At 37.2% G+C, this 19737-nt stretch overlaps 1 protein-coding gene across 1 annotated transcript in view; it reads left to right on the top strand.

The window, feature by feature from the left end:
• PIK3C3 (phosphatidylinositol 3-kinase catalytic subunit type 3) overlaps window positions 1–19737 on the top strand; it is a 114662-nt gene that overhangs the window by 12018 nt on the left and 82907 nt on the right. Inside the window, exons 5-6 of the mRNA XM_037133536.2 lie at window positions 12596–12682; window positions 15014–15109. Coding sequence (XP_036989431.1) covers window positions 12596–12682; window positions 15014–15109 — 183 coding nt within the window. The remainder of the gene's footprint in view (window positions 1–12595; window positions 12683–15013; window positions 15110–19737) is intronic.

A 19737-nucleotide genomic window follows, 5' to 3' on the forward strand; every position in this document is an offset into this window, starting at 1 on the left:
GATATATTGAAATATTTACGTACCATAATATTCACTCTTGGAAAGTGTACAGTGCATTGGGTTTTGGTAGATTCACAGAGTTGTACCATCACTACCGCTATTTAATTTGAGAACATTTTCATGAAAACTGTAACCATGTACCCATTAGCAGTCATTCCCTATTCCCTCCTCCCTCCAGCTAACGGCAACTACTAATCTGCTTTCTATCTTGGTGGATTTTCCCATTCTGGATGTTTCATATAAATGGAATTGTATATTATGGGGACTTTTGTGTCTGTAATTCCATCAGATTTGAAAAGGTGGAGCTTTTGGTGATATTTTCAAGATGACCACCATTGTTTTTTGTGACATAGTCTTGGAGATGCCAAGCATTATGTGCTAGAGATTCTTAACGTCTGGAAGTGAAGATTCCATATACTATTAGTTAATCTAGTTTTGTAAGCAGACTGAGTTACTACCTTTTCCCCTCAAAATTGTTTTAGCAAAGTGTTTTCATTTAGAAATACAAAAGCTAAGCTCAAATCTGTGCTTAAATCAGAACAATAGAGTTTATTTGATCAAAATCTTTACACAAAGCATTATGCTAAATAGATCCTTTTACAGTTCTTAAAAGACTCTTTTCATTCTTACATGTAATTTTTCTTGGCAGTCTTATCAGTATAGACGATCCTTTGATGTTGGGAGAAAGTTTTGATCCCAAGAATTTTGCAGCTTGTTGCTTCAACCCTATATATGGAAGAAATATTAATTACAGAGAATAAATACTTGTTTTGGCTAAGCTTGCGCTTCAACATAAAAATTTTGCTGTCAAGTCCGTTCTGTGTCTCTTTGTATAGTTCTGTTATGGAAGAATGATGTCATGGCTTTCTAACCAAATCACCATTACCACCTTCCTCCTCTGCAATTAAATAAATGAAATGTAATTTTCAACTCAGCTGCTTATTCTAAGATTTTATTTACATTCTTACATGGGATATAGGAAGGTTCTCAAACTTTTCACATGTCTATCTACTTTTTAAAGTTTTATCTGAGTGATGAACTTTCATCTAATGTGCTCTATGACTTTTGTAATCTTGAATAGTTCATAGAAATTTTGTAGCACGTTTTAAAGAAGCGAACACTCTTAAATGGCATTATTAGAACAGCATTATGATTCATAGTATGGTTAAAATACTAAGTTTGAGGGGGAATGGGCAGAGTAAAGAAATATAAAGCTATATAGTTGTACAGTTTATCTACTTTGCTTCTCATTCAATAAATTATTTAGGCTTCTGTTCATATGTTTTTAATTTTTCCCAATTATTTTTGATGAAAGGTTCAAAAATAATTTTTATGACAACTGACTATGACCTCCTTCAAATAGCAATATATACAGCATTGGAATTTGAACTGGACTTCTAGCTTCCAAATGTAGCAGAGCGTCATAGCACACATTTCTCATTTTTACCTTTTAAATTTTATAGCTGGAAAACAGATCTGTGACTTGATAATGATCAGCTCTTAATGACTGATGAATAACCCTTAAAAAATCGTGTGGGTGCGCAGTTATTTTTTTGGTTATCAGTGCACATTTGCAACTCTAGAAATGATGACTAAACATGCACAGTACATGAGGGGTTAGGAAGAGGCCTTAACACCTTGGTTAATTAGTAGCTATCATCATCAGCAATCTGAATTTTTTATACTTGAGAGTATGGCAAGTTGGGCCCTCCTTTTTTCAAGAGAGAGTTATTAAAATTTATATGCTGTCTGTATTGCCCAGAGTGGTTAACAGTTTTCCAGTCAGTCTTTATGCATTGGTTTCTAAATTCTTTAAATAGGACTAAAAATTAATGAGAATATGCATCTTACAGTCTTTATGATGCTAATTGGAGATGAGCATTTTTCAAAGGTCTTTGTCTCTAACAGAATTATGCTTTTTACTTGAGTGGAGATTTCAGAGCTTGCTACACTGTGACAGCTTGCATTTCTGTTAACTCACTTTCCCCAGAAATTAAATGGAAACTGTTAAAACCAGTAATCACATTTCTTAAAGGGAAGAATGCATCATGTTTGCAGCATTGTTGAAGTAACTGCTCCTTCTTTGGAGGAAGCTTTTTATTTCTTGGCACTTTGGGCTAGTCTCATTCTTCTGTAAGCAACAGTTGGTCATGTTCTTTGAGGTTGCAAAGCCTGGTGTAACCCTACTGTTATCGAAGAAGAATGGGTTTTAAAAGTGACATCTTAGGTTTGATGAAAGTGGGGACTCAGACACTTGGGAGCATTGACAGTGGGAAGAGCACTGTTATGAGTCAGCGATTTGCTATCCTGCCGACTCAGGAAAAATCATTTCTGTGTTTATAAAATCAGAAATTCAGAATGAATGATTTCTGAGGTTCTGTGTAGCTGTGCATATCCTGTGATTCTAAAAGCACTGAAATAGTAGATAAATGGGATTATTCATCTTTACCTGGATTTTATGGTCATCACCTTAGTAGAGAATGAACACGTGGTCGTGAGTTTGCATTTGTGAATGTGTTGTGTTCATGTCACTTTTTTTCTTCAATGACTATGCCTGCAGCAAAGTATTTCTCAGGGCCTGTCTAATGTGAGTGCTGCGGCTGTGCTCTCAGATTTTGTTGTTGTTGTTACTGGATTAGTGCCTGCTCCATCCCTTAAATTTTTCAGGCTGGATTCCTGAGCCTGTTTGCTTTGCCTTGTACCAGAGAAGGTGTGCTTTGCTATTTATTATGGTCTTAATTTCTACACTTATCAGAAAGAGGGTATACTTTGCTATTTGTTATGTTCTGAAATTAAAATTATTCTTTTGCTTAAAACTGTGCCAGAGTAGCTCTCTTTTTTCTTCTATCACAGTACTCACCTTTTCTTCCCCACCTCACATGTTTCTGGTTCCACGTTAAAAGGTTTGTTCAGTTAGATTATCATTTTCTTCAGCAAAACATTTGACAATTGTTTTTACTATAACATACTTTTAAAAACTTGGAAAGAATTTATATACTCATGTTTGTATTTTCATATAATAGGAACAATGTAAAATTTTCAATGTAAAACTTATATTTTTCAAGAAATGAATGAATGAGTATTCAAAAAGATGAGGTTTAAGTGGTTAGACAGAATGGTTTATTTTTTGTTGCACTTTGATTTTCCAGCCAGTGAACTTACTGTGATTGTTTCTAATTGTTGAGAAGGCAGTTCGCTTAAGCATAAAAAGGTATAAAGGTATACATAAATCTTAACAATAGGACAGCATAGTTATCGTGTATTGTACCCATGAGCCAAAATAAATAGCAGAGTGACAGTTTTCAAACTGCAGCGTTAGAAATGCTGAAGGCTTGGCTGCCTGGGGGTGATGGGGCAAGAGGACTGTGCAATGAAGACGAACTGTTTGAATGGCCTTCAAAAAGATGATGCTACATAATTGTTAAACATCTGAAACCCAAGCTAGATTAAATATTCTTATTCTGATGTATTGCTCAGCTAAGAAAGTAGAATTATAACTGCAATACGACTAAAGTTTAAAAACCTTATTTCTAGGTTTAACATTTAAAAAGATCAAGTCCTTTCAGAAGAATTTTGGTGGAATTAACCTCTAAGGATTTGACATCATTTTGCAAATGTGTAGTTCTTCTTTGAGCAGAAATGAGTGTGAAAAAAGGAAACAAAATTGAATAGTCTTCAGTTTAGTTATTTTATGTGATTAGATTTCTTAGACTTAGTAGGGGACAGGAAGAAATGTATGTACTAACATGCACTCTTTTCCCCTGTCTTCCTCATTGTCTTCTCTTTTCCATCCCTAAATTTCCCTAATTAATTTTTAGTGATATAGTATTTTTTCTTGTTTGAATTGACTTGTGAAAATAATCAAAGGACAGACTTCTGGGGCATTTATTATACTTCCATTGTCCATGACCCAGCCTTTTAATGATTGTGGCCTTGAGCAAATTTGCCCATTGTTCCCATCTGTTCTGTTTTTCAGCTTGTCATATATTAAGAATTTTATGACTAGGATGCATAGCCACCTGGGGTTTTGGATGTGACTACCAAGCTTTAGTGTTTGATTTATATTTGAATCCATGCCTTTAGACATGAAAGGTTAGTACAAAAGCATGCTTCTTTACTGTCTCCTTTTCATTTTACCATCTCTGCTTGATGCCTTTGGAATGTGCTTTAGTTTCTGTCAATTTGATTAAGTGGCGGCAAAGAGAGTGTAACGACTACATGAAAAATGTTTTATGGTCTGAGTGACACAGACAGGTTAGGGAATGTTGAGCGGCATGTGGGTATTGGTACAGTGGAGTGGTGGGAAGATGTGATGTTCTAGACTGAGCTTCAGATTGCCTTCATGGGGTCACTGTGGTTCAGGGGCCAGGCCTCGGGTCAATAGCAGTGCGAACTAGATTTTTCTAATTCATTCAAGAATAACTAGTATCTTGAGAACAGGTTCCTGTCAGTTAATTCAAAAGGGTTATTTATAATCTAGAGCTGTAGTGCTTAAGATAACAGTCACAAATCACATGTAACAATTTAAGTTTCAGTCAATTGAAATTAAATAAAATTCAGAACTTTATGTTACCATAATTATTTTGTCATAATCACATTTCGGGTGCTCAGTACCCATATTTTCCTGGCAGCTACTTGTTGGACAGTGAGGATATGGAATGTTTTCATTGCTCCTGAGAGTTCAGTTAGATGGCACTGGTCTAGAGCACTAGCGTACTAATTTATAACAGATGAGTTACCATATTATTGCCTTCCTGGTAATCACAATACTTGCTTGGCTATCCAGAACACTTTTTCCAAGGTACCTTGGAAATTAAATTAGTCTTCAGGAGATTGTTGATTTCTTAGTGAGCTATGAAGGAACTAGAAAGTTTTGTGAGATACTTCTCTCATTTTGAGGGAAATCTTAAAAGAAAAGGACTTTCTCTCTTGACATTATCTTTCTAGTTGCAGGATTATGTGAATATGCTAGCCACACTGCATGTTTTCAATAAACATTGACAAATTATCATGATCATAAACAATTTTTTAAAGTTGAGAGTAAGGTAACAAGAAACTTTTTTGTCACATAATTTAGTGAAGTGGGATTGAGACTCCTAGAGTTAAATTATTGTATAGTACTATTTGACCCGCTGAAACATTTGCCCTTGAAAGAAAATACTTTGCACTCAATGCATTGCATTGAATGAGTACTTGTCTTGAGGCATTAATTAGAGTTCACTGAGATTTTTATTTTTAGGATGTAGACAAGCCCTCTTCCTCTCCACCATCATCACCTGCTATATGCGGAAGGCACGCTTTTGAATGTTGGAAACAAAGTATGTGACCAGGTTCACGCTGTCATTATTAGTAGTAACATTATGAGGAATAATAACTTAATGATAAGCACCTTGTGTGTAGAAAGTGTTTTAATACCTAATCTAGTGCTTTAGCATAGATTGAGAAGTAAAATGGAGAAATGGTTAAAATCATGGCTTTGGAGACCATTTCTCATTCAGATTCCAGTTGTGTCTCTTGTGTAAATGTGAAAAATCATTTAATTTATATGGTTCTTCAGTTGGATCTATTTGAAGGGCCTTGGAAGAAATAATTTGAAAGCAGTTATGTTAGTACCTGGTTTTCATTTCAGATAGTAAACTTATATTACTCAAATGGGTTTTAATTTTTGAGTTTTTATTATGAGGTAAGATAATTTTAGTTAGCTTATCTTAAATGCTGACTTCAGTGGTTTTCTCAACAGATTTTTGCACAATTAATTGTTTTTAAAAGAGCTTTAGTATTTAAATAACATTACTTTTTCTCATTACAAAGATAGTATACATCAATCATGGTAGAACCTTGTTGAAGTAGAAAAACTATAAAAATCACCTCTGACCCTTAACCCAGAAATAACCATCATTAATATTTTAATTGACATGCTTTCAGTAAATTAATATGTGTGTTATAATGAATGTATTTATAGATATTTTTAGATTGGGATCAGTCATACTGTGTGTGTTTAATTGAATCCTGCTTCCACACTTAATGGTGTCTTGACATTGTTTCAGGTCATTTAGGATACAGCAGATCCTCAAAGGATGTCATTTCCTTACAATGTTGACTAGATGCCATAGGAACTTAACTCTTGTTTATATCAATTAGCCTATGGTAAAACTGGTTTTGTTACAGATCATGTCCCTTATAGTCACCGAACCTGTCAAGAATGTCAGAGTGAGGAGTTACTGTACTAATACAACACGTTCATAAAGACCTCAGGATTTTGCATGGCATAGAGATACCATAATTCATTTCATCAGTCCTTGGTGGTTGGGTATTCAAAATGTTTGCAATTCCATGCTTGGTAAAGCCGTTAATCACTGTGTATTTCTTCTATTGGTTTGAAAATTAAAAAAAAAATTAAGACTTGGTTCTTTTTTTTTTTTTAATATTAAATTTTATTTAGTTACTTTTCAGGTACATTTTTTTTTTATCTATTTCTCCCACCCCATCCCCCAAGACTTGGTTCTTTTGAGTTGTTTTTAGATAACTTATTTTAATTGCTCATATACCATATAAAGAAGTTATCAGACATAGTTTTATAAATTGTATGTGGGTGCTTTAAATCAGAGTGTAACTTTTGTATTTATCTCTGAGTTTTTGTATTCTTAATTTATATTTTTATGTTTTTATCTTGTTTTCACAGCTGGATATTAAACTTCTTAAGCAATTATATCATCAGTTAATAAGCAAACAAAAGTAATCCACCTTTCACAGCATCTGTGAACTTGGGCCACGTTAGCTAACATTGTGTGGTAAATACATGGTCATTGATGTCTTTTGTAAAGACAGAGTAGCATATGAATATGGAAGAAACTGGCTAAGGAGCATTTGTAAAGCAAGAGTCATTTCTGTTCAGTTTCACTTACCTCTACAGATTCCTGGGCAGCTTGAAGTGGTAAACATTGAGTTTTCCAGTGTTTCTCACCCTCTCCTTTACCCCATAAGGCTTTTTAAGTGTAATGTTTACTATAAAGAAAAATTTAGATCCTGAGGACCTCAAGAAAGTTGATTACCAGTAAGCATCTCATGTATGTATAGAATTTCCTACTTTCCACCTTCGAAGAGAACTTGATTTATTTAGTTAAATGTTTACTGAGGTCTATTACGCTGATGTTTCTTTAATGCCTGGGCACATCATGCTGACAGACAAGCTGTTTCCTCTGCCTGGAAGATTTCATCCTGTATGTTTGGCTGATTCCTTATCCTTTAAGTCTTCACTCAAATGGTACATGCCGGAGAGGCCTTCCCAAGACCCCGTTAATTTCTGTCACAGCACTCTGCTCACTACTTTCAAACTGTTTCATTTTTAGTGACTCATTTAGGCATTTACCATGAAAGTGACTTATTCCCTCCTGATTTAAAGTTTTGTGAGGGCAGGCCACCTCCTTTTTACGTTCTTGATTATCCAGAGCACAGGTCCTGATGGAAGTTTGAAACTTACAATAACGAAGTATTACATATTTATGTTGAGAGTACAGGTATACCTTGGGGCTATTGCAGGTTCGATTCTAGACCACTGCAATAAAGACAGTTGTTCTTTATTTTTTGCTGATGAAGGGTTTTGCCTTCAGTTTGTAAGAACCCACAACATCTGGATTACAGTACAGCACAGTGCAATGAATTGAGGTGTGTCTCCATGGAGATACCAGGGTAAAGGGCAGAGTGGTTCTTTTTTCCAGCTTCCTGTTTTCAGTATCACTCCCTCCCCGTCCCTCTCCCATCAGTTCCCTCAAGCTCTTGAGCAGGAATTCCAAATGCACAAACACTTGTTTTCCATTCTATCACCTTTCCACATTAAAAGGATTTTCAGTACATGCAAGTATTCATTGAATAAATAGGTGCTAGATTTTGTCAACCATTCATAGCTCTAGCACTTAAGAACCTTAAAGTCCAGTAGGACAGATACTATAAATAAGGAGCAATGAATTGTGAGTCACAGTGATCATGGAAATCTCTCCGTTCCCAGGGGGTTACTGTTTGGTTTGAGGTCTGGTTTCCCTGCTGTTCGCAGCCTATATACAGTGTAGAGAGTTGATATGCTTGTAATTCTGACCCTGGTGCTTGTATTGAACACCTGCTAATCTGAGACATTTTTCTCAGGCATGTATTTCTGGCTTCCCATTAAATCTGATTATCCACCATTGTGTTTCAGCCATTTGCCTGGGCATGTTGTTATTTGGTTCTTACAGATTATTCTAGTTAAATAGCTTTTAAAACCTCTTGCCGTTTAGTTCTTGGAGAAGTTAGAGCTCAATAACTGTGTTACTATTTCTGTTACAGTGGGCTTCTCTTCCAAGCTCTACGTGGCTCTTTGTGAATTCTGTAGGAACCTGTGCTCCTTAAGAAGAGAGAGTGACACTGTCTGTGATTGATCCAACTTCTTCCTGGGGTGGGCCCCCTAGTGAAGACCACTTCTTCACATGCAACTTGAAACAAATTGTACCAGTTTTACCCTGCTGTTTAACAAAATGCACATTTTCTCTCTTGAAAGATCTAGGTCACTGATATTTCAGACCCCAAATGAAATATATATTGTGAAAGTTCATTTTTGGTCTCTATTATCCATAGATATTCCCAGCCTGGAGAGAACTAGAAGCTGCTCACGACTGGTGAAAACACCCCAGTCTGTCTGCAGTGAGGTCAGCACCATAGGAGATGAAGTGACACAGATTGCGGGCTAATTATACTGGCTGCTAACAGTTTACACAGTGCTTTATAGTTCAATAAAGTTTTTATAAATTTTAGTAAAATATTTTCATCCAATATTTAATTATTTAATCGGCATTAAGTCATAAAAGTGAAAGCCTTTCTGGTTTGAGGAACTGAAAAGTGTGGAGGGAGTGTAGTATGTCAGGTGGAGAACTGTCGGATATTATTTTGGAGAGGAAGGCAAGGGCCAATCATTCAGGAATTAGGATAGCTAGTTCTAGACTTTCCCTGCTGACCAAAGTCCAGCCAAGAGATGACTTTGCCAGCTCCGGAGTCCATTCTCTTTGCCCTTTTGCAATTGAGCAGTCAGTTGTATTGTATGCTTGGACTTCCCGATAAGTACGTGCTTCTTAGTCTCCAAAGATGGTCCTCAGTGAAACATGCTTCCCGGTACTCACATCGTTCTGCGTTTGATCTTCACTAGCCCTGCGACTCACTTTAACCACCATGGTACAGCCGAAGTGATGCTCTGCCTGTTGCAGGCCCAACCCTTAAGAGAGCTGGTGTTGCACTTTCGGGAACAATGAGCCACCATATAAAAGGTCCCACTACTATGTTGGAAAGACCCCTTGGAGAGGGAGCAACACCGAGTACGAGCAGAAAGAGAAAGGCCCACCACCCTGGTTTCCCAGCTGAGCCCACTCTTTCCACAAAGGTGTTAGTAACGTGAGTAAAGCTTCAGTCGCCAAGTGACAATAGTTTCATGAGAGACTGTTCTACCAGTAGGAAAAAATCCAAATGTCCCTCAGAAAATAACCTCATGACTTCTCCAAGAGTCGTGAGAAATAATGAGATGAATGTTGTTTTGGGGCACTAAGGTTTGGGGTGCTTTATCATACAGTAGTGGGTAATTGCACAGGTGGCCAGGGGATATGTCGAGTGGTACTCTAGTCGAGTGGTAACTCTCCAGCTCTGCAGAAAGTATAAAATTAATTCATGCAGAGAAGTATCTAGAAATTCTGTTCTTAGTGTCAGGAGTCTGGTGCAGGAGGCAGATTTGTAAGCAGTCATAGCATGAGGTGTACGTCTCATTTTGCAGCTGATTTTGCATTCAGCTGCACTGCACTGATCTTTCCCTGCCGGGGTGTATTGATACTCCTTTCCTTTTGATTGCAGTATTTTATAGGGTGTGCTTGCTATAGTTACAAGTGCTCACTGTTGATGGACATTTACATTCTTTTATGTATAAATTTTCAGTACTGCAAATAATGATGCACAAATGTGACCGTACTTAGAATCGTTTAAACTTCTCCAAAGTGGCTTTACCAGTTTATGATTCCACTATCCTGACCATATGTTCTTTGGTTACTATTAATAGGATTGAGAATGGTCATCTTTAGCATTCATGTAGGAAAGCTAGAAATATGGTTTATAGGAAGTAATGTATATTAGCAACAAATATGAATTCTAGAGCAAGTGAAAATGACTTTTTTTAAGCACATTTAGGTGGCAAATTGTGGGCATTTAACATTTTTTACAAATTGTTTCTGTTTAAGAAGACAATAATGACTCCCTCACCCAGTTTGTCTTCTCCTGATACTGTGTATGTTTCTGTGTGTGTATGGGAATGTGTCAAATGTGGAGGTGACAGAACCACTGTGGAGCAGTTTCAGGTTCACAGCAGCGTCTGGAGGAAGGTACAGAGACGTCCCGTACACCTTCTGCCCCAGCTGTGCAGAGCTTCTCCCACTTTCGGCATTCCCCACCAGAGGCACGCCGGTTACCGCTGATGGGCCCACGCCGACACACCATTGTCACCCAGTGTCCCCAGCTTACTCCAGGCTTCGCTCCTTGTGTCATACGTTCTGTGGGCTCAGACACATGTAAGAGGACATGTACCCATCATCATGATGTCATGCAGAGCAGCTTTACAGTCCGAAAAATCTTCTGTGCTTCCCCTATTCAACCTTCCTTCCCCTCTTAACCCCGAGCTACCAAGTATCTTTTTATTGCTTCTGTGGTTTTATCTTTTTCAGAACATCATAGAGTTGGAATCATATAGTGTGTAGCTTTTTCAGATAGGTAGGATTCCTTCACTTAGTAATAATGCATTTAAGGTTCCTCCATGGCTTTTCTTTTTTTTTCTTTTTGTTTTCCTCCATGTCTTTTCATGGCTTGGTAGCTCATTTCATTTTAGTGCTGAATAATAATCCATCATCTGGATGGAGCACAGTATGCATTCATCTACTGAAGGATATCTTAGTTGTTTCCAAGTTGTTGCAATTATGCATAAACTTGCTGTAAACATTTATATGTGGGCTTTTTTGTGGACAAAATTTTTATCTTATTTATATAAATATCAAGGAGCACAATGCCTGGATCATATAGTAAGATTATGTTTAGTTTTGTAGGGAGGGAACTGTCACAAAGTAGTCGTACCAGTTTACATTCCTATCAGCAATGAATGAGAGTTTCTATCATCCCTCACCCTTACCTGCATTCGGTATTGCCAGTATTTCAGCTTTTGGCTCTTCTAATAGATGTTTAGGGACATCTTGTTTTAATTTGCATTGGTCTGAATCATATGATGTGGAATTTTTTTCATATGCATGTTTGTCATCTGTAAATCTTTGGTGAGTTGTCTATTAAGGACCCATTATTTAATCCAGTTATTATTATTATTGAGTTTTAATAGTTCTCTATATATTTTTGATAGCAGTCCTTTATTAAATTTGCAAATATTTTCTTTCATCAGTGGCTTGTCTTTATCTCTTGGCAGTGTCTTTTACAGAGCAAACATTTTTAATTTTGATGAAGTCCCACTTACTGATTTCTTTCATGTCTGCCATTGCATCTAAAAAGTCATCACCATGTCCAAAGTCATGTAGGTTTTCTTCTATGTTATCTTATTGGAGTTTTACAGTTTTGCATTATACATTTAGGTCTGTGGTTCATTTTTAGTTAGTACCTGAAGGGTGTAAATTCTGTTTCTTGATTCTTTTTTTTTTTTCTGCATGGATGTCTAGTTAGTCCATTTGTTGAAGGCTCTCTTTGCTGCACTGTATTGTCTCCACTTTGTCAAAGACCAGTTGGCTATACGCATGCCGGTCTATTTCCAGCATATCTGTTCTGTTCCACTGATACATTGTCTGTTCTTCTGCCAGTGCCGACTTTTCCCGGTCATCATAGCTTTGTAATAGTAATTCTTGATGTCGGGTAGTGTCACCCTCCAGTTTTGTGCTTCTCCTTCCATGTTTTGTCGACTGTTGTTGATCTTTTGCCTCTCCACGTAAATTTTAAAATTATGTTGTTATCTACAGAATAACTTGCTGGAATTTTCATTGAGATGATGTTAAATATATAGATCAAGTGGGACAAAATGAAATCTTAGCAATCTTGAGTCTTCCTGTCCATGAACTGGAATATCTCTCCATTTGTTTAGGTTTTTCAGGGTCTTGTAGTTCTCCTCATATAGATCTTTTACATATCTCTTTAGATATATACCAATTTTATTTTTGTGGATGTTAAAATAATGCTTTAAAATAATGGTTTGATTGAGATGCCATTTACATCATTTATATACCTCTGTGTTTTTAATTTCTAATTCCAGTTGTTTATTGCTGGTACACAGGAAAGTAATTGACTTTTGTATATTTATTAACCTTGTATTCTGCAACCTTGCTATAATTGCTGTTAGTTCTGGGAGGGTTTTTTAAAACTATTCTTTCATATTTTCTGCATAGATGATCTGTGAGCAAAGACAATTTTATTGCTTTCTTCCCAATCTCTCTTATTATATTAGTTAGTTCCTTCTGAATGACGCTGAAAGGGAATGATGGGCATCACTGTTGTCTCCCTCCTTTCTGTGAGATCTGTGTTGACATTTTTTGTTATGTTTGTTCTGCAGCTCACCAAAGCTCACCGACAAGGCCACATGGTGAAAGTGGACTGGCTGGACAGATTGACATTTAGAGAAATTGAAATGATAAATGAGGTGGGTTGTATCCCCTTTTTTAAAGATTTTATTCTTTTATTTATTTTTAGAGAGAGGGGAGGCAGAATGAGAGGGAAAGAAAGATAGACGTGCGAGAGAAACAGTGATCAGTTGCCTCTTGAATGTCCCTAACGGGGCCCTGGCCTGCTACCCGGACGTGCCCTGACCAGGGGTCAAACCAGGGGACGACACCCGATCCTCTGAGCCGCCCCCGTGAAGACCTCCGTTTTCAAAATCTCAGAATATTTTTTCTCAAGTATCTAAATCAGGAAGAATTGTTCATTGCCAGATATCTCACGGATTTGATATTTTGGGGATACCATGTAGTTTAGGAGTTCTGTGCTAATAAGTGGAAAACTTGGGGTATCTACCTTTCTTTTATCTTAACGTTATGTCCAACCATGAATAGGTGATGAATATTTTAAGTGTGCTAAATGTAAGTGAAGCCTGTGGGAGTTTGAGGCCTCACTTGTGTGTTCACCCTCCATATGGCAGTTCATATTCAAGTTCAAATCAGTATTAAATAAATCTATCAACAGTGCTACCTCTTCACTTCAGTTACCGTAAATCACCTTTAGCAAGTCCTGTCCCTGATTAAAATACTTCTTATGTCCTGCATGTAGGACTCTGCACCCTTAATAAAGTTGCATGGTTCAAGTATTTGATTTATTTCTTGATCTTATTATGTATTAGTCTAGAATATGGTTAATTAAAAGATGACTTTGGTGAACCTTTCTAAAAGTTGGAACGTAGTTTTTTCCCTTTTATATGTATTTACACTGAAATACTAGTTGTTTGACCTAATATTTGGCTTTAGAGAACATAAATAATGATTATATTAATCACATTAGGAAAGAGGATTATCAGTTTTGTGATGTGCCTAACTTATAGAGACCACCGCAGATCACTGTTCTTTAAAAAGTTTTGAGGAGATAGAGAAATTATTTTATTTTTACGGTGAACAATTGTAAATGTTATGTTCTGGTATCCTTTTTTAAAAAACCAAATTAGTGGTGTTTAACGCCATTTATATTTGATACGAATGCTGGGCATCTTTTCTAAATTCATTTGTAACACATTCTCATATTTTCAAACTGGAAGAAAAATTTTCTGTTCTGAATTTTTATAATAGTCACATTCTAAAAGTAGTTTAATCAAAATGATTTGCTATTATTATTTTTTCTTTAACTAGTTTCCCATGCGATAGAAAAAGTAATGTTAGGGCTCCTTTGCCCAGCCTTTCCCACATTGTCCACCCCAGCTCATTAAAAGATAGGACACCATTACTTACTGTGGTGGACTATGATATGCTTTATAAAGCTGAACAATCTTAAGTGACCCGTTTAGACTTTTCTATGGTTTTATACATGTAGATTTAAAACCATTTAAAAAAAGTGTGTTGGGTCAAGATTAACCATCCTTTTAGACACCATTTGATTTTCACTTTATTAACACGGTGTTTGTTGTTGTTTTTAAGGGACAAATATATACACAGAATGAGACATTTTTTTTTTTATGTTGAGAAGGAAGTAACTGTTTCCCAGTATATTTTAAAAACTGGCCCCGCGTGGTGTGGCTCAGCAGATTGAGTGCTGGCCTGAGAACCAGAAGGTCAATAGTTTGATTCCCAGTCAGGGGCACATGCCTGGGTTACAGGCCAGGTTCCTAGTTGTGTTGTATGAGAGACAACTGATATAATGTATCTCTTGCACATTGATGTTTCTCTCCCTCCCTTCCCCTCTCTCCAGGGGTAAATAAATAAAATATTAAAACTAATTAAAATTTTGCAAATGACTACACATAATCTCAAGACCATTTATAAATTGTGAAAAACTTGTAAAGGTTATATCTGTTAAGCTAAAAGGCCTCAGTACTTAGTTATAAACTTTGTTTCAGTTTTTGTCGCACTTATATGAATTGTTATAGTTAGATTAATTATATGGTTTAAGGGTGAGCTGTTCTTTACCTAAAATTGTTAAAGTACAAAACATTTTTATTTTTGAAGTTAAATATTTCTTATGCAATATATATAAAAACACTATCAAGATTTTATGTAATAAAACCCAAACTTCTGAATAAACCAACAAGGTCATTAAGTTTTAGGAGTTATAAGTGACTAGTAGACACTACTGGATGAAAGAATAGTGCTGTATATAAGATAGTAGAGCTGGATAAAACAGTGCATTTATAATCATGAAATGAAAATGTGTTACATTTTAACTTGTATTTGATAGGTTCATGTGTAACTGAATTGGGAATAATGATACATACTTATCCTTTAAGAGAATATTAAAGATGATTGTTTTTCATAAAAATCCTCTTCTTTTTCAGAGTGAAAAACGAAGTTCAAATTTCATGTACTTGATGGTTGAGTTTCGATGTGTCAAGTGTGATGATAAGGAATATGGTATTGTTTATTATGAAAAGGTATTTGCCTTGCAACTGTTATGGTCTCTAAAGTAGAGGAGAGGGGAAATGTTAAAAAAGGTTACTGCTGTTCCTGTTTGGATGAATTGTTTGGTTGCAGGATAGGATCAGACAGCTGTCATCAGCAGCTGTTTACGTGTGCACAGATCAAGTCAGATAGTTACAACAGTATTACAGAAGCCAGTCATTTGTAGAATGTAGTTCTGGGTTACAGAATATGCGAGAGATTAAAATGTTTTTAATTTTTCTGAAAATTGGCAAGGATATTAAAGCAATAGCTTTATTAACAGTTAATATTCATTTGAAAAGTAAAAATTGGGAATCTTATTTTTTTTAAGTGGTAAGCTATTAAAAGTTAAGGATTGTTTATTTGCATATATACGAGGATGTCTGTCCAGAAAGTTTCCAGCCATGTACTATGAAAAACAGAGGCATTCATCAAAGAAGATACAAGAAATATGGTGCGTAAGACAAGGATGCCCCTGTCCCCTTAAAAGTAGGCAGGACCTTGGGACCTCACACAGTTCTCCCAATCGCCATTTGCTGCCCGATATTATTCTCTTGAATCTCATCAGTGATCTGAAATCTCTTCCCTTTCAAAGGTGGTTTCAGTTTTTGGAAAAGCCAGAGGTTGCAGGGTGGCATACCTGGGCTGTAGGGGTGTTGAGTCACCTGGGTGATTTGATATTTTGCCAAAAACCTCTGCACGAGACGTGATGCGTGAGCAGGCGTGTTGTCAGGATGAAGTTCCCAATCACCAGTTGCCCATAGCTGTGACTTTCTGAATCATCCAAATAGTTTCCATGGATGAATATTCAAGCTTAACACAAAAATTTGATGCAGATTAGTGCCGTACTGACTCATTTTGAACACCACATCCACGCAGTACATGTGCTCACTCACTGACTAGTACTCACCATTCCCACTGACTAGTGCAGTGCAGTCATCATTGATCATGTATGTGCATTCCAATCCACTTTCCTTGACTGCCAGGTTGCATTGATGTCATGTAGGTGTTCTCATAATATTAACAATGGTTGGACTTTTTCTGGACAGGGTAATAAAATTTATATGTACACATATATAGTATTGAAATTTTATATGTGATCCAAACATAGATATGCTTATGAAAGACTTCACAAATCTGCATTTATTTGTATAATATGTGCAGAATTAAGAAAATTATGTTATCAGGCTAAGTGACAACATACACAGTTCTGGATTTCCACTGGTTTGCTTATTATGCTAAAGAAGAGTGGTGAATGCTTGACATGTAGCTACTAGAAAAATATCTGTACCGTAAGTACTTGTTGAAGTATTTAAGTATGACAAGTAATTATATGCATAGTTCAAAACAGTGTAAACAGGTACCTGCTATTTTTGTAGAAACACTTAGACAGGTTCTTACATCAGTGCGAATGAGGACAGACTTTGATTCATAGCATATGCCGTATATTTGTTCAGTAGATGCGGCACTTTTAAATCACATTTTAACTTTAGTGTTATTTGTTAAAGTCACAAGTGATTTTAAAATATATTTATAACTACAAATTATTATTTGAAGGGTGTTTTCATAATGGAAGTATAGGGTTTGTATAGTTAATTTTTTATCACTTTTCTGGTATTTTTTAAGTTTTATTTTTCAAATTCATATTTTTCTCAAGCTTATATCACTTCCTTTTAGTAAAAGATAAGGAAATATTCATTTCTTTCAGCTTTTTTTATTTTATAAATGACATTTCCTGGTGAAAAAAAGAAGCTAGAAAGATAGACTAACATTGTTCATTAATTTATTAGAATTCTTGACACAAGTGATTCAAAAGATGAAAAGCCGGGTGTGGGAAAGGTGAGGTGAGGCAGTGCCCCCAGAGCCCAGGGTCTGGGAACCCTCTTCCCAGTGGGGAATTGGACCCATGACGGGGCTGGAGCTTGGGGTGAGGCAGCCCCTGCCAAACCACTGCCCCACGCAGAGAGAAAGGAAGACTGGTTATTAGGAAAATAACCTTATAAAGAAAGGGAAATGTAGGTGCGTGAAATTTGTCACCAATGCATTTTAATAAAATTATGTTTTACCGTGTATACCACATGTAATGTCATGAAAAGCAGTAGTCCCTGCCCATACGGAGTTTATATTGCAAAAAACATGCTAATGGAGGTGATAATGTGTAACATTGAAGATGTGAGGGATCTTCCAAAAGACACTTCTGATTATAAATGAAATAATAACAGAATAGAAATTGGAAGCATTTTGAGTGTTTTTGAAAAGGCTCTTGCCCTCTTTCTACTGCTGCTCGAGCAACTGCCCATAAATTAATGCCCGCGAACCTCGCCCGTCACACTTCCACCTAGTGGAAAGGTTGCTGGGCCAGTGCATTGAATCTGATGGAAATAGACTTTCTGGTCACCTGTCTTTTGTGACAGATAGCCTTAGTGAAGATTACTTGTCACAGTGGGGCTGATGAATGTGTTTGCTGGTGTTGTGACTGAGGATCAGCCTGTTCAGTAGCAGCCGTGGGAATTTGTGGTTTTCTCTAAGACGCAGTTACTGCACTGCAGTCAAGTCGCCATGCTTCTCTGTTTCCGTGTCCTGGTTTTGTTGCACCTAAACTGGAAAACGCAGTGGCGTTTGGACACTGACAGGAGCACGTGAGTCGAGGTGCACAGTCGTGAGGAAATGAATTTCGACCTTAATTCGTTTAGCCTTTTCTGGTGTGTATGCAGTGACATTGTATGATGCTGAATTACCTTTCTTGCTTGAATTGGATAAAAATAAAAGTCACCATTCTTCAAAAATGATAATACCGAGAAAGTAAGACAGCTTTATTTCTCAAGAAATGATAGGCAGATTCTCATTACTCAGATTCACATGGAAGCAGTGTTTCTGAGTCTAAGCTGTGTATAAACATAAGCAGCATTAGCCTCATTCTTAAAATTCTCCTTCTGTGAGTGGAGCTCAGTCGTGACAATTTGAAGTTACCAGCATCTACTTAATAGTTTCTGCAAGTGATGTAACATACCCATTGTAACATAATTAGTTCTGTGGTTTCTTATTCCAAGTTTAACAATTAGGACATATTATTTTTGACCTACTGTCATTATAAACACAGTTTAAAAAAAGACAAAAACCATCTGCTGATTTCCAGACCTCATATCTCTAAAACTATATTGTACATTTTTATTGTCAGATTTTATTTTTCTTAAAATATTTCATCAGCAATAAAAGGTAAAAAATAATATGTTCTAAAATATAGTTGAAAGAAGATTAATTTTTGAAAGGAAGGAATGATGTTCATGAAACAGAATTAAAAACCATTGGAGTATACATTATTGTGTTGTTACAGAACAGAGGTCCAAGGCAGGGGCAATATTTGGCCCACCCAGGGATGCCAAAAAACTTACAGAACAACCCTCCCCCCAAAGGACCCCCTACCGGGCTTGACTGTCTGTTGCCAATAGGGAATATGTCTGTCAATGCCAGAGATTTGTGAAAAGGAAAGGTTTATTTAAAGCTATACAGACTTAAAGTAGTGACCCAATGTGTCCATTAAAATATCAAAGTCCTTTTGGAAACAGAAACTCACAGTGCTTCCTTCCCCCCCACCCTAATTTGGGGTACCATAACTCAGGAAAAGAAGCACACGTTCGTGTTATAGGCCGCTGACACCGTCAGCTGTGTCGCTGTCCAGGCAGGATCTCTCATTAATCCAAAGCCCTGTGGCACCTTCTCATGACTACTGGCAAAGTCTCTCCTGCTTCCCAGGCCACACAACCAAAGCAAGCACCCCAAAGCCATGTGGTCCTCTTCTACCAAAGCTGCGGGGGTCCCCACTCTGGCCAAAACCACATGGTTCTTCTTCTCTTCACCAAAGCTGTGGAGAGGGGGGTGTCACCACTCTGGCCAAAAGCCGAGTGGCAATTCTCTGCTAAAGCTGCATGGTGATTCTCTCTCACATGGCTGCAGGGGTCCCCACTCTGCCAGAAGTGCGTCTCTCTCCTCAGTGGCTGCCAAGTCTGGGTTTTAAATCCCCGAGCCAGTCCTCCTCTGCAGCCCCATTTGCGGCTCCTCCTACAATTGGCTACACTTGCCAGCACACCCATATCCTTCCAGCTTTACTGGGCTGCCATTGTGAGTCTGTGCAGGCATGGATGGCCTCATGTCATCGAGCCAATCTTGTCCAAGGTCCCGTGCAGGCACTGTAACTCGGGGTACCTGCCCCCCAGTTACATCTTGTGGGGAAGTCCCTTTCCATCCCCCTGGCTCAAAGCATGGCCATAGCTATTTAACATATCCATGAAATGAGTCGAAGGTTATAGATATGTTAAATGGCCATGCCAGAGGTTAGCTGCAAAGCTGTGGCTATATAAAACAGCTCTCAATAGCCCAGCTCCATTTGTCCCTTCCCCCAACTCACATTTGTGGTGGGGAAACGGTGAGGACATCTTACATGTCTTTCTAATGTTTCCTAGACACCTCGAGTTCTGAATCCCATTCCAGTTCCTTTTTTGGGGCCATCCTTCTCTGGATCCCACTTGGGTATACCCTGTTACAATGTGTTGTCTCTTACCAGTTGGTTAAATTTTAACTTAGTTGTCTGTTTCTTTATTTTAATTTATTGCACTGTAACCCA

The sequence above is a fragment of the Artibeus jamaicensis genome, unplaced genomic scaffold, assembly GCF_021234435.1.
Source record: "Artibeus jamaicensis isolate MK-2021 breed Jamaican fruit bat unplaced genomic scaffold, CSHL_Jam_final contig_354, whole genome shotgun sequence".
Lineage (NCBI taxonomy): Eukaryota > Metazoa > Chordata > Mammalia > Chiroptera > Phyllostomidae > Artibeus > Artibeus jamaicensis.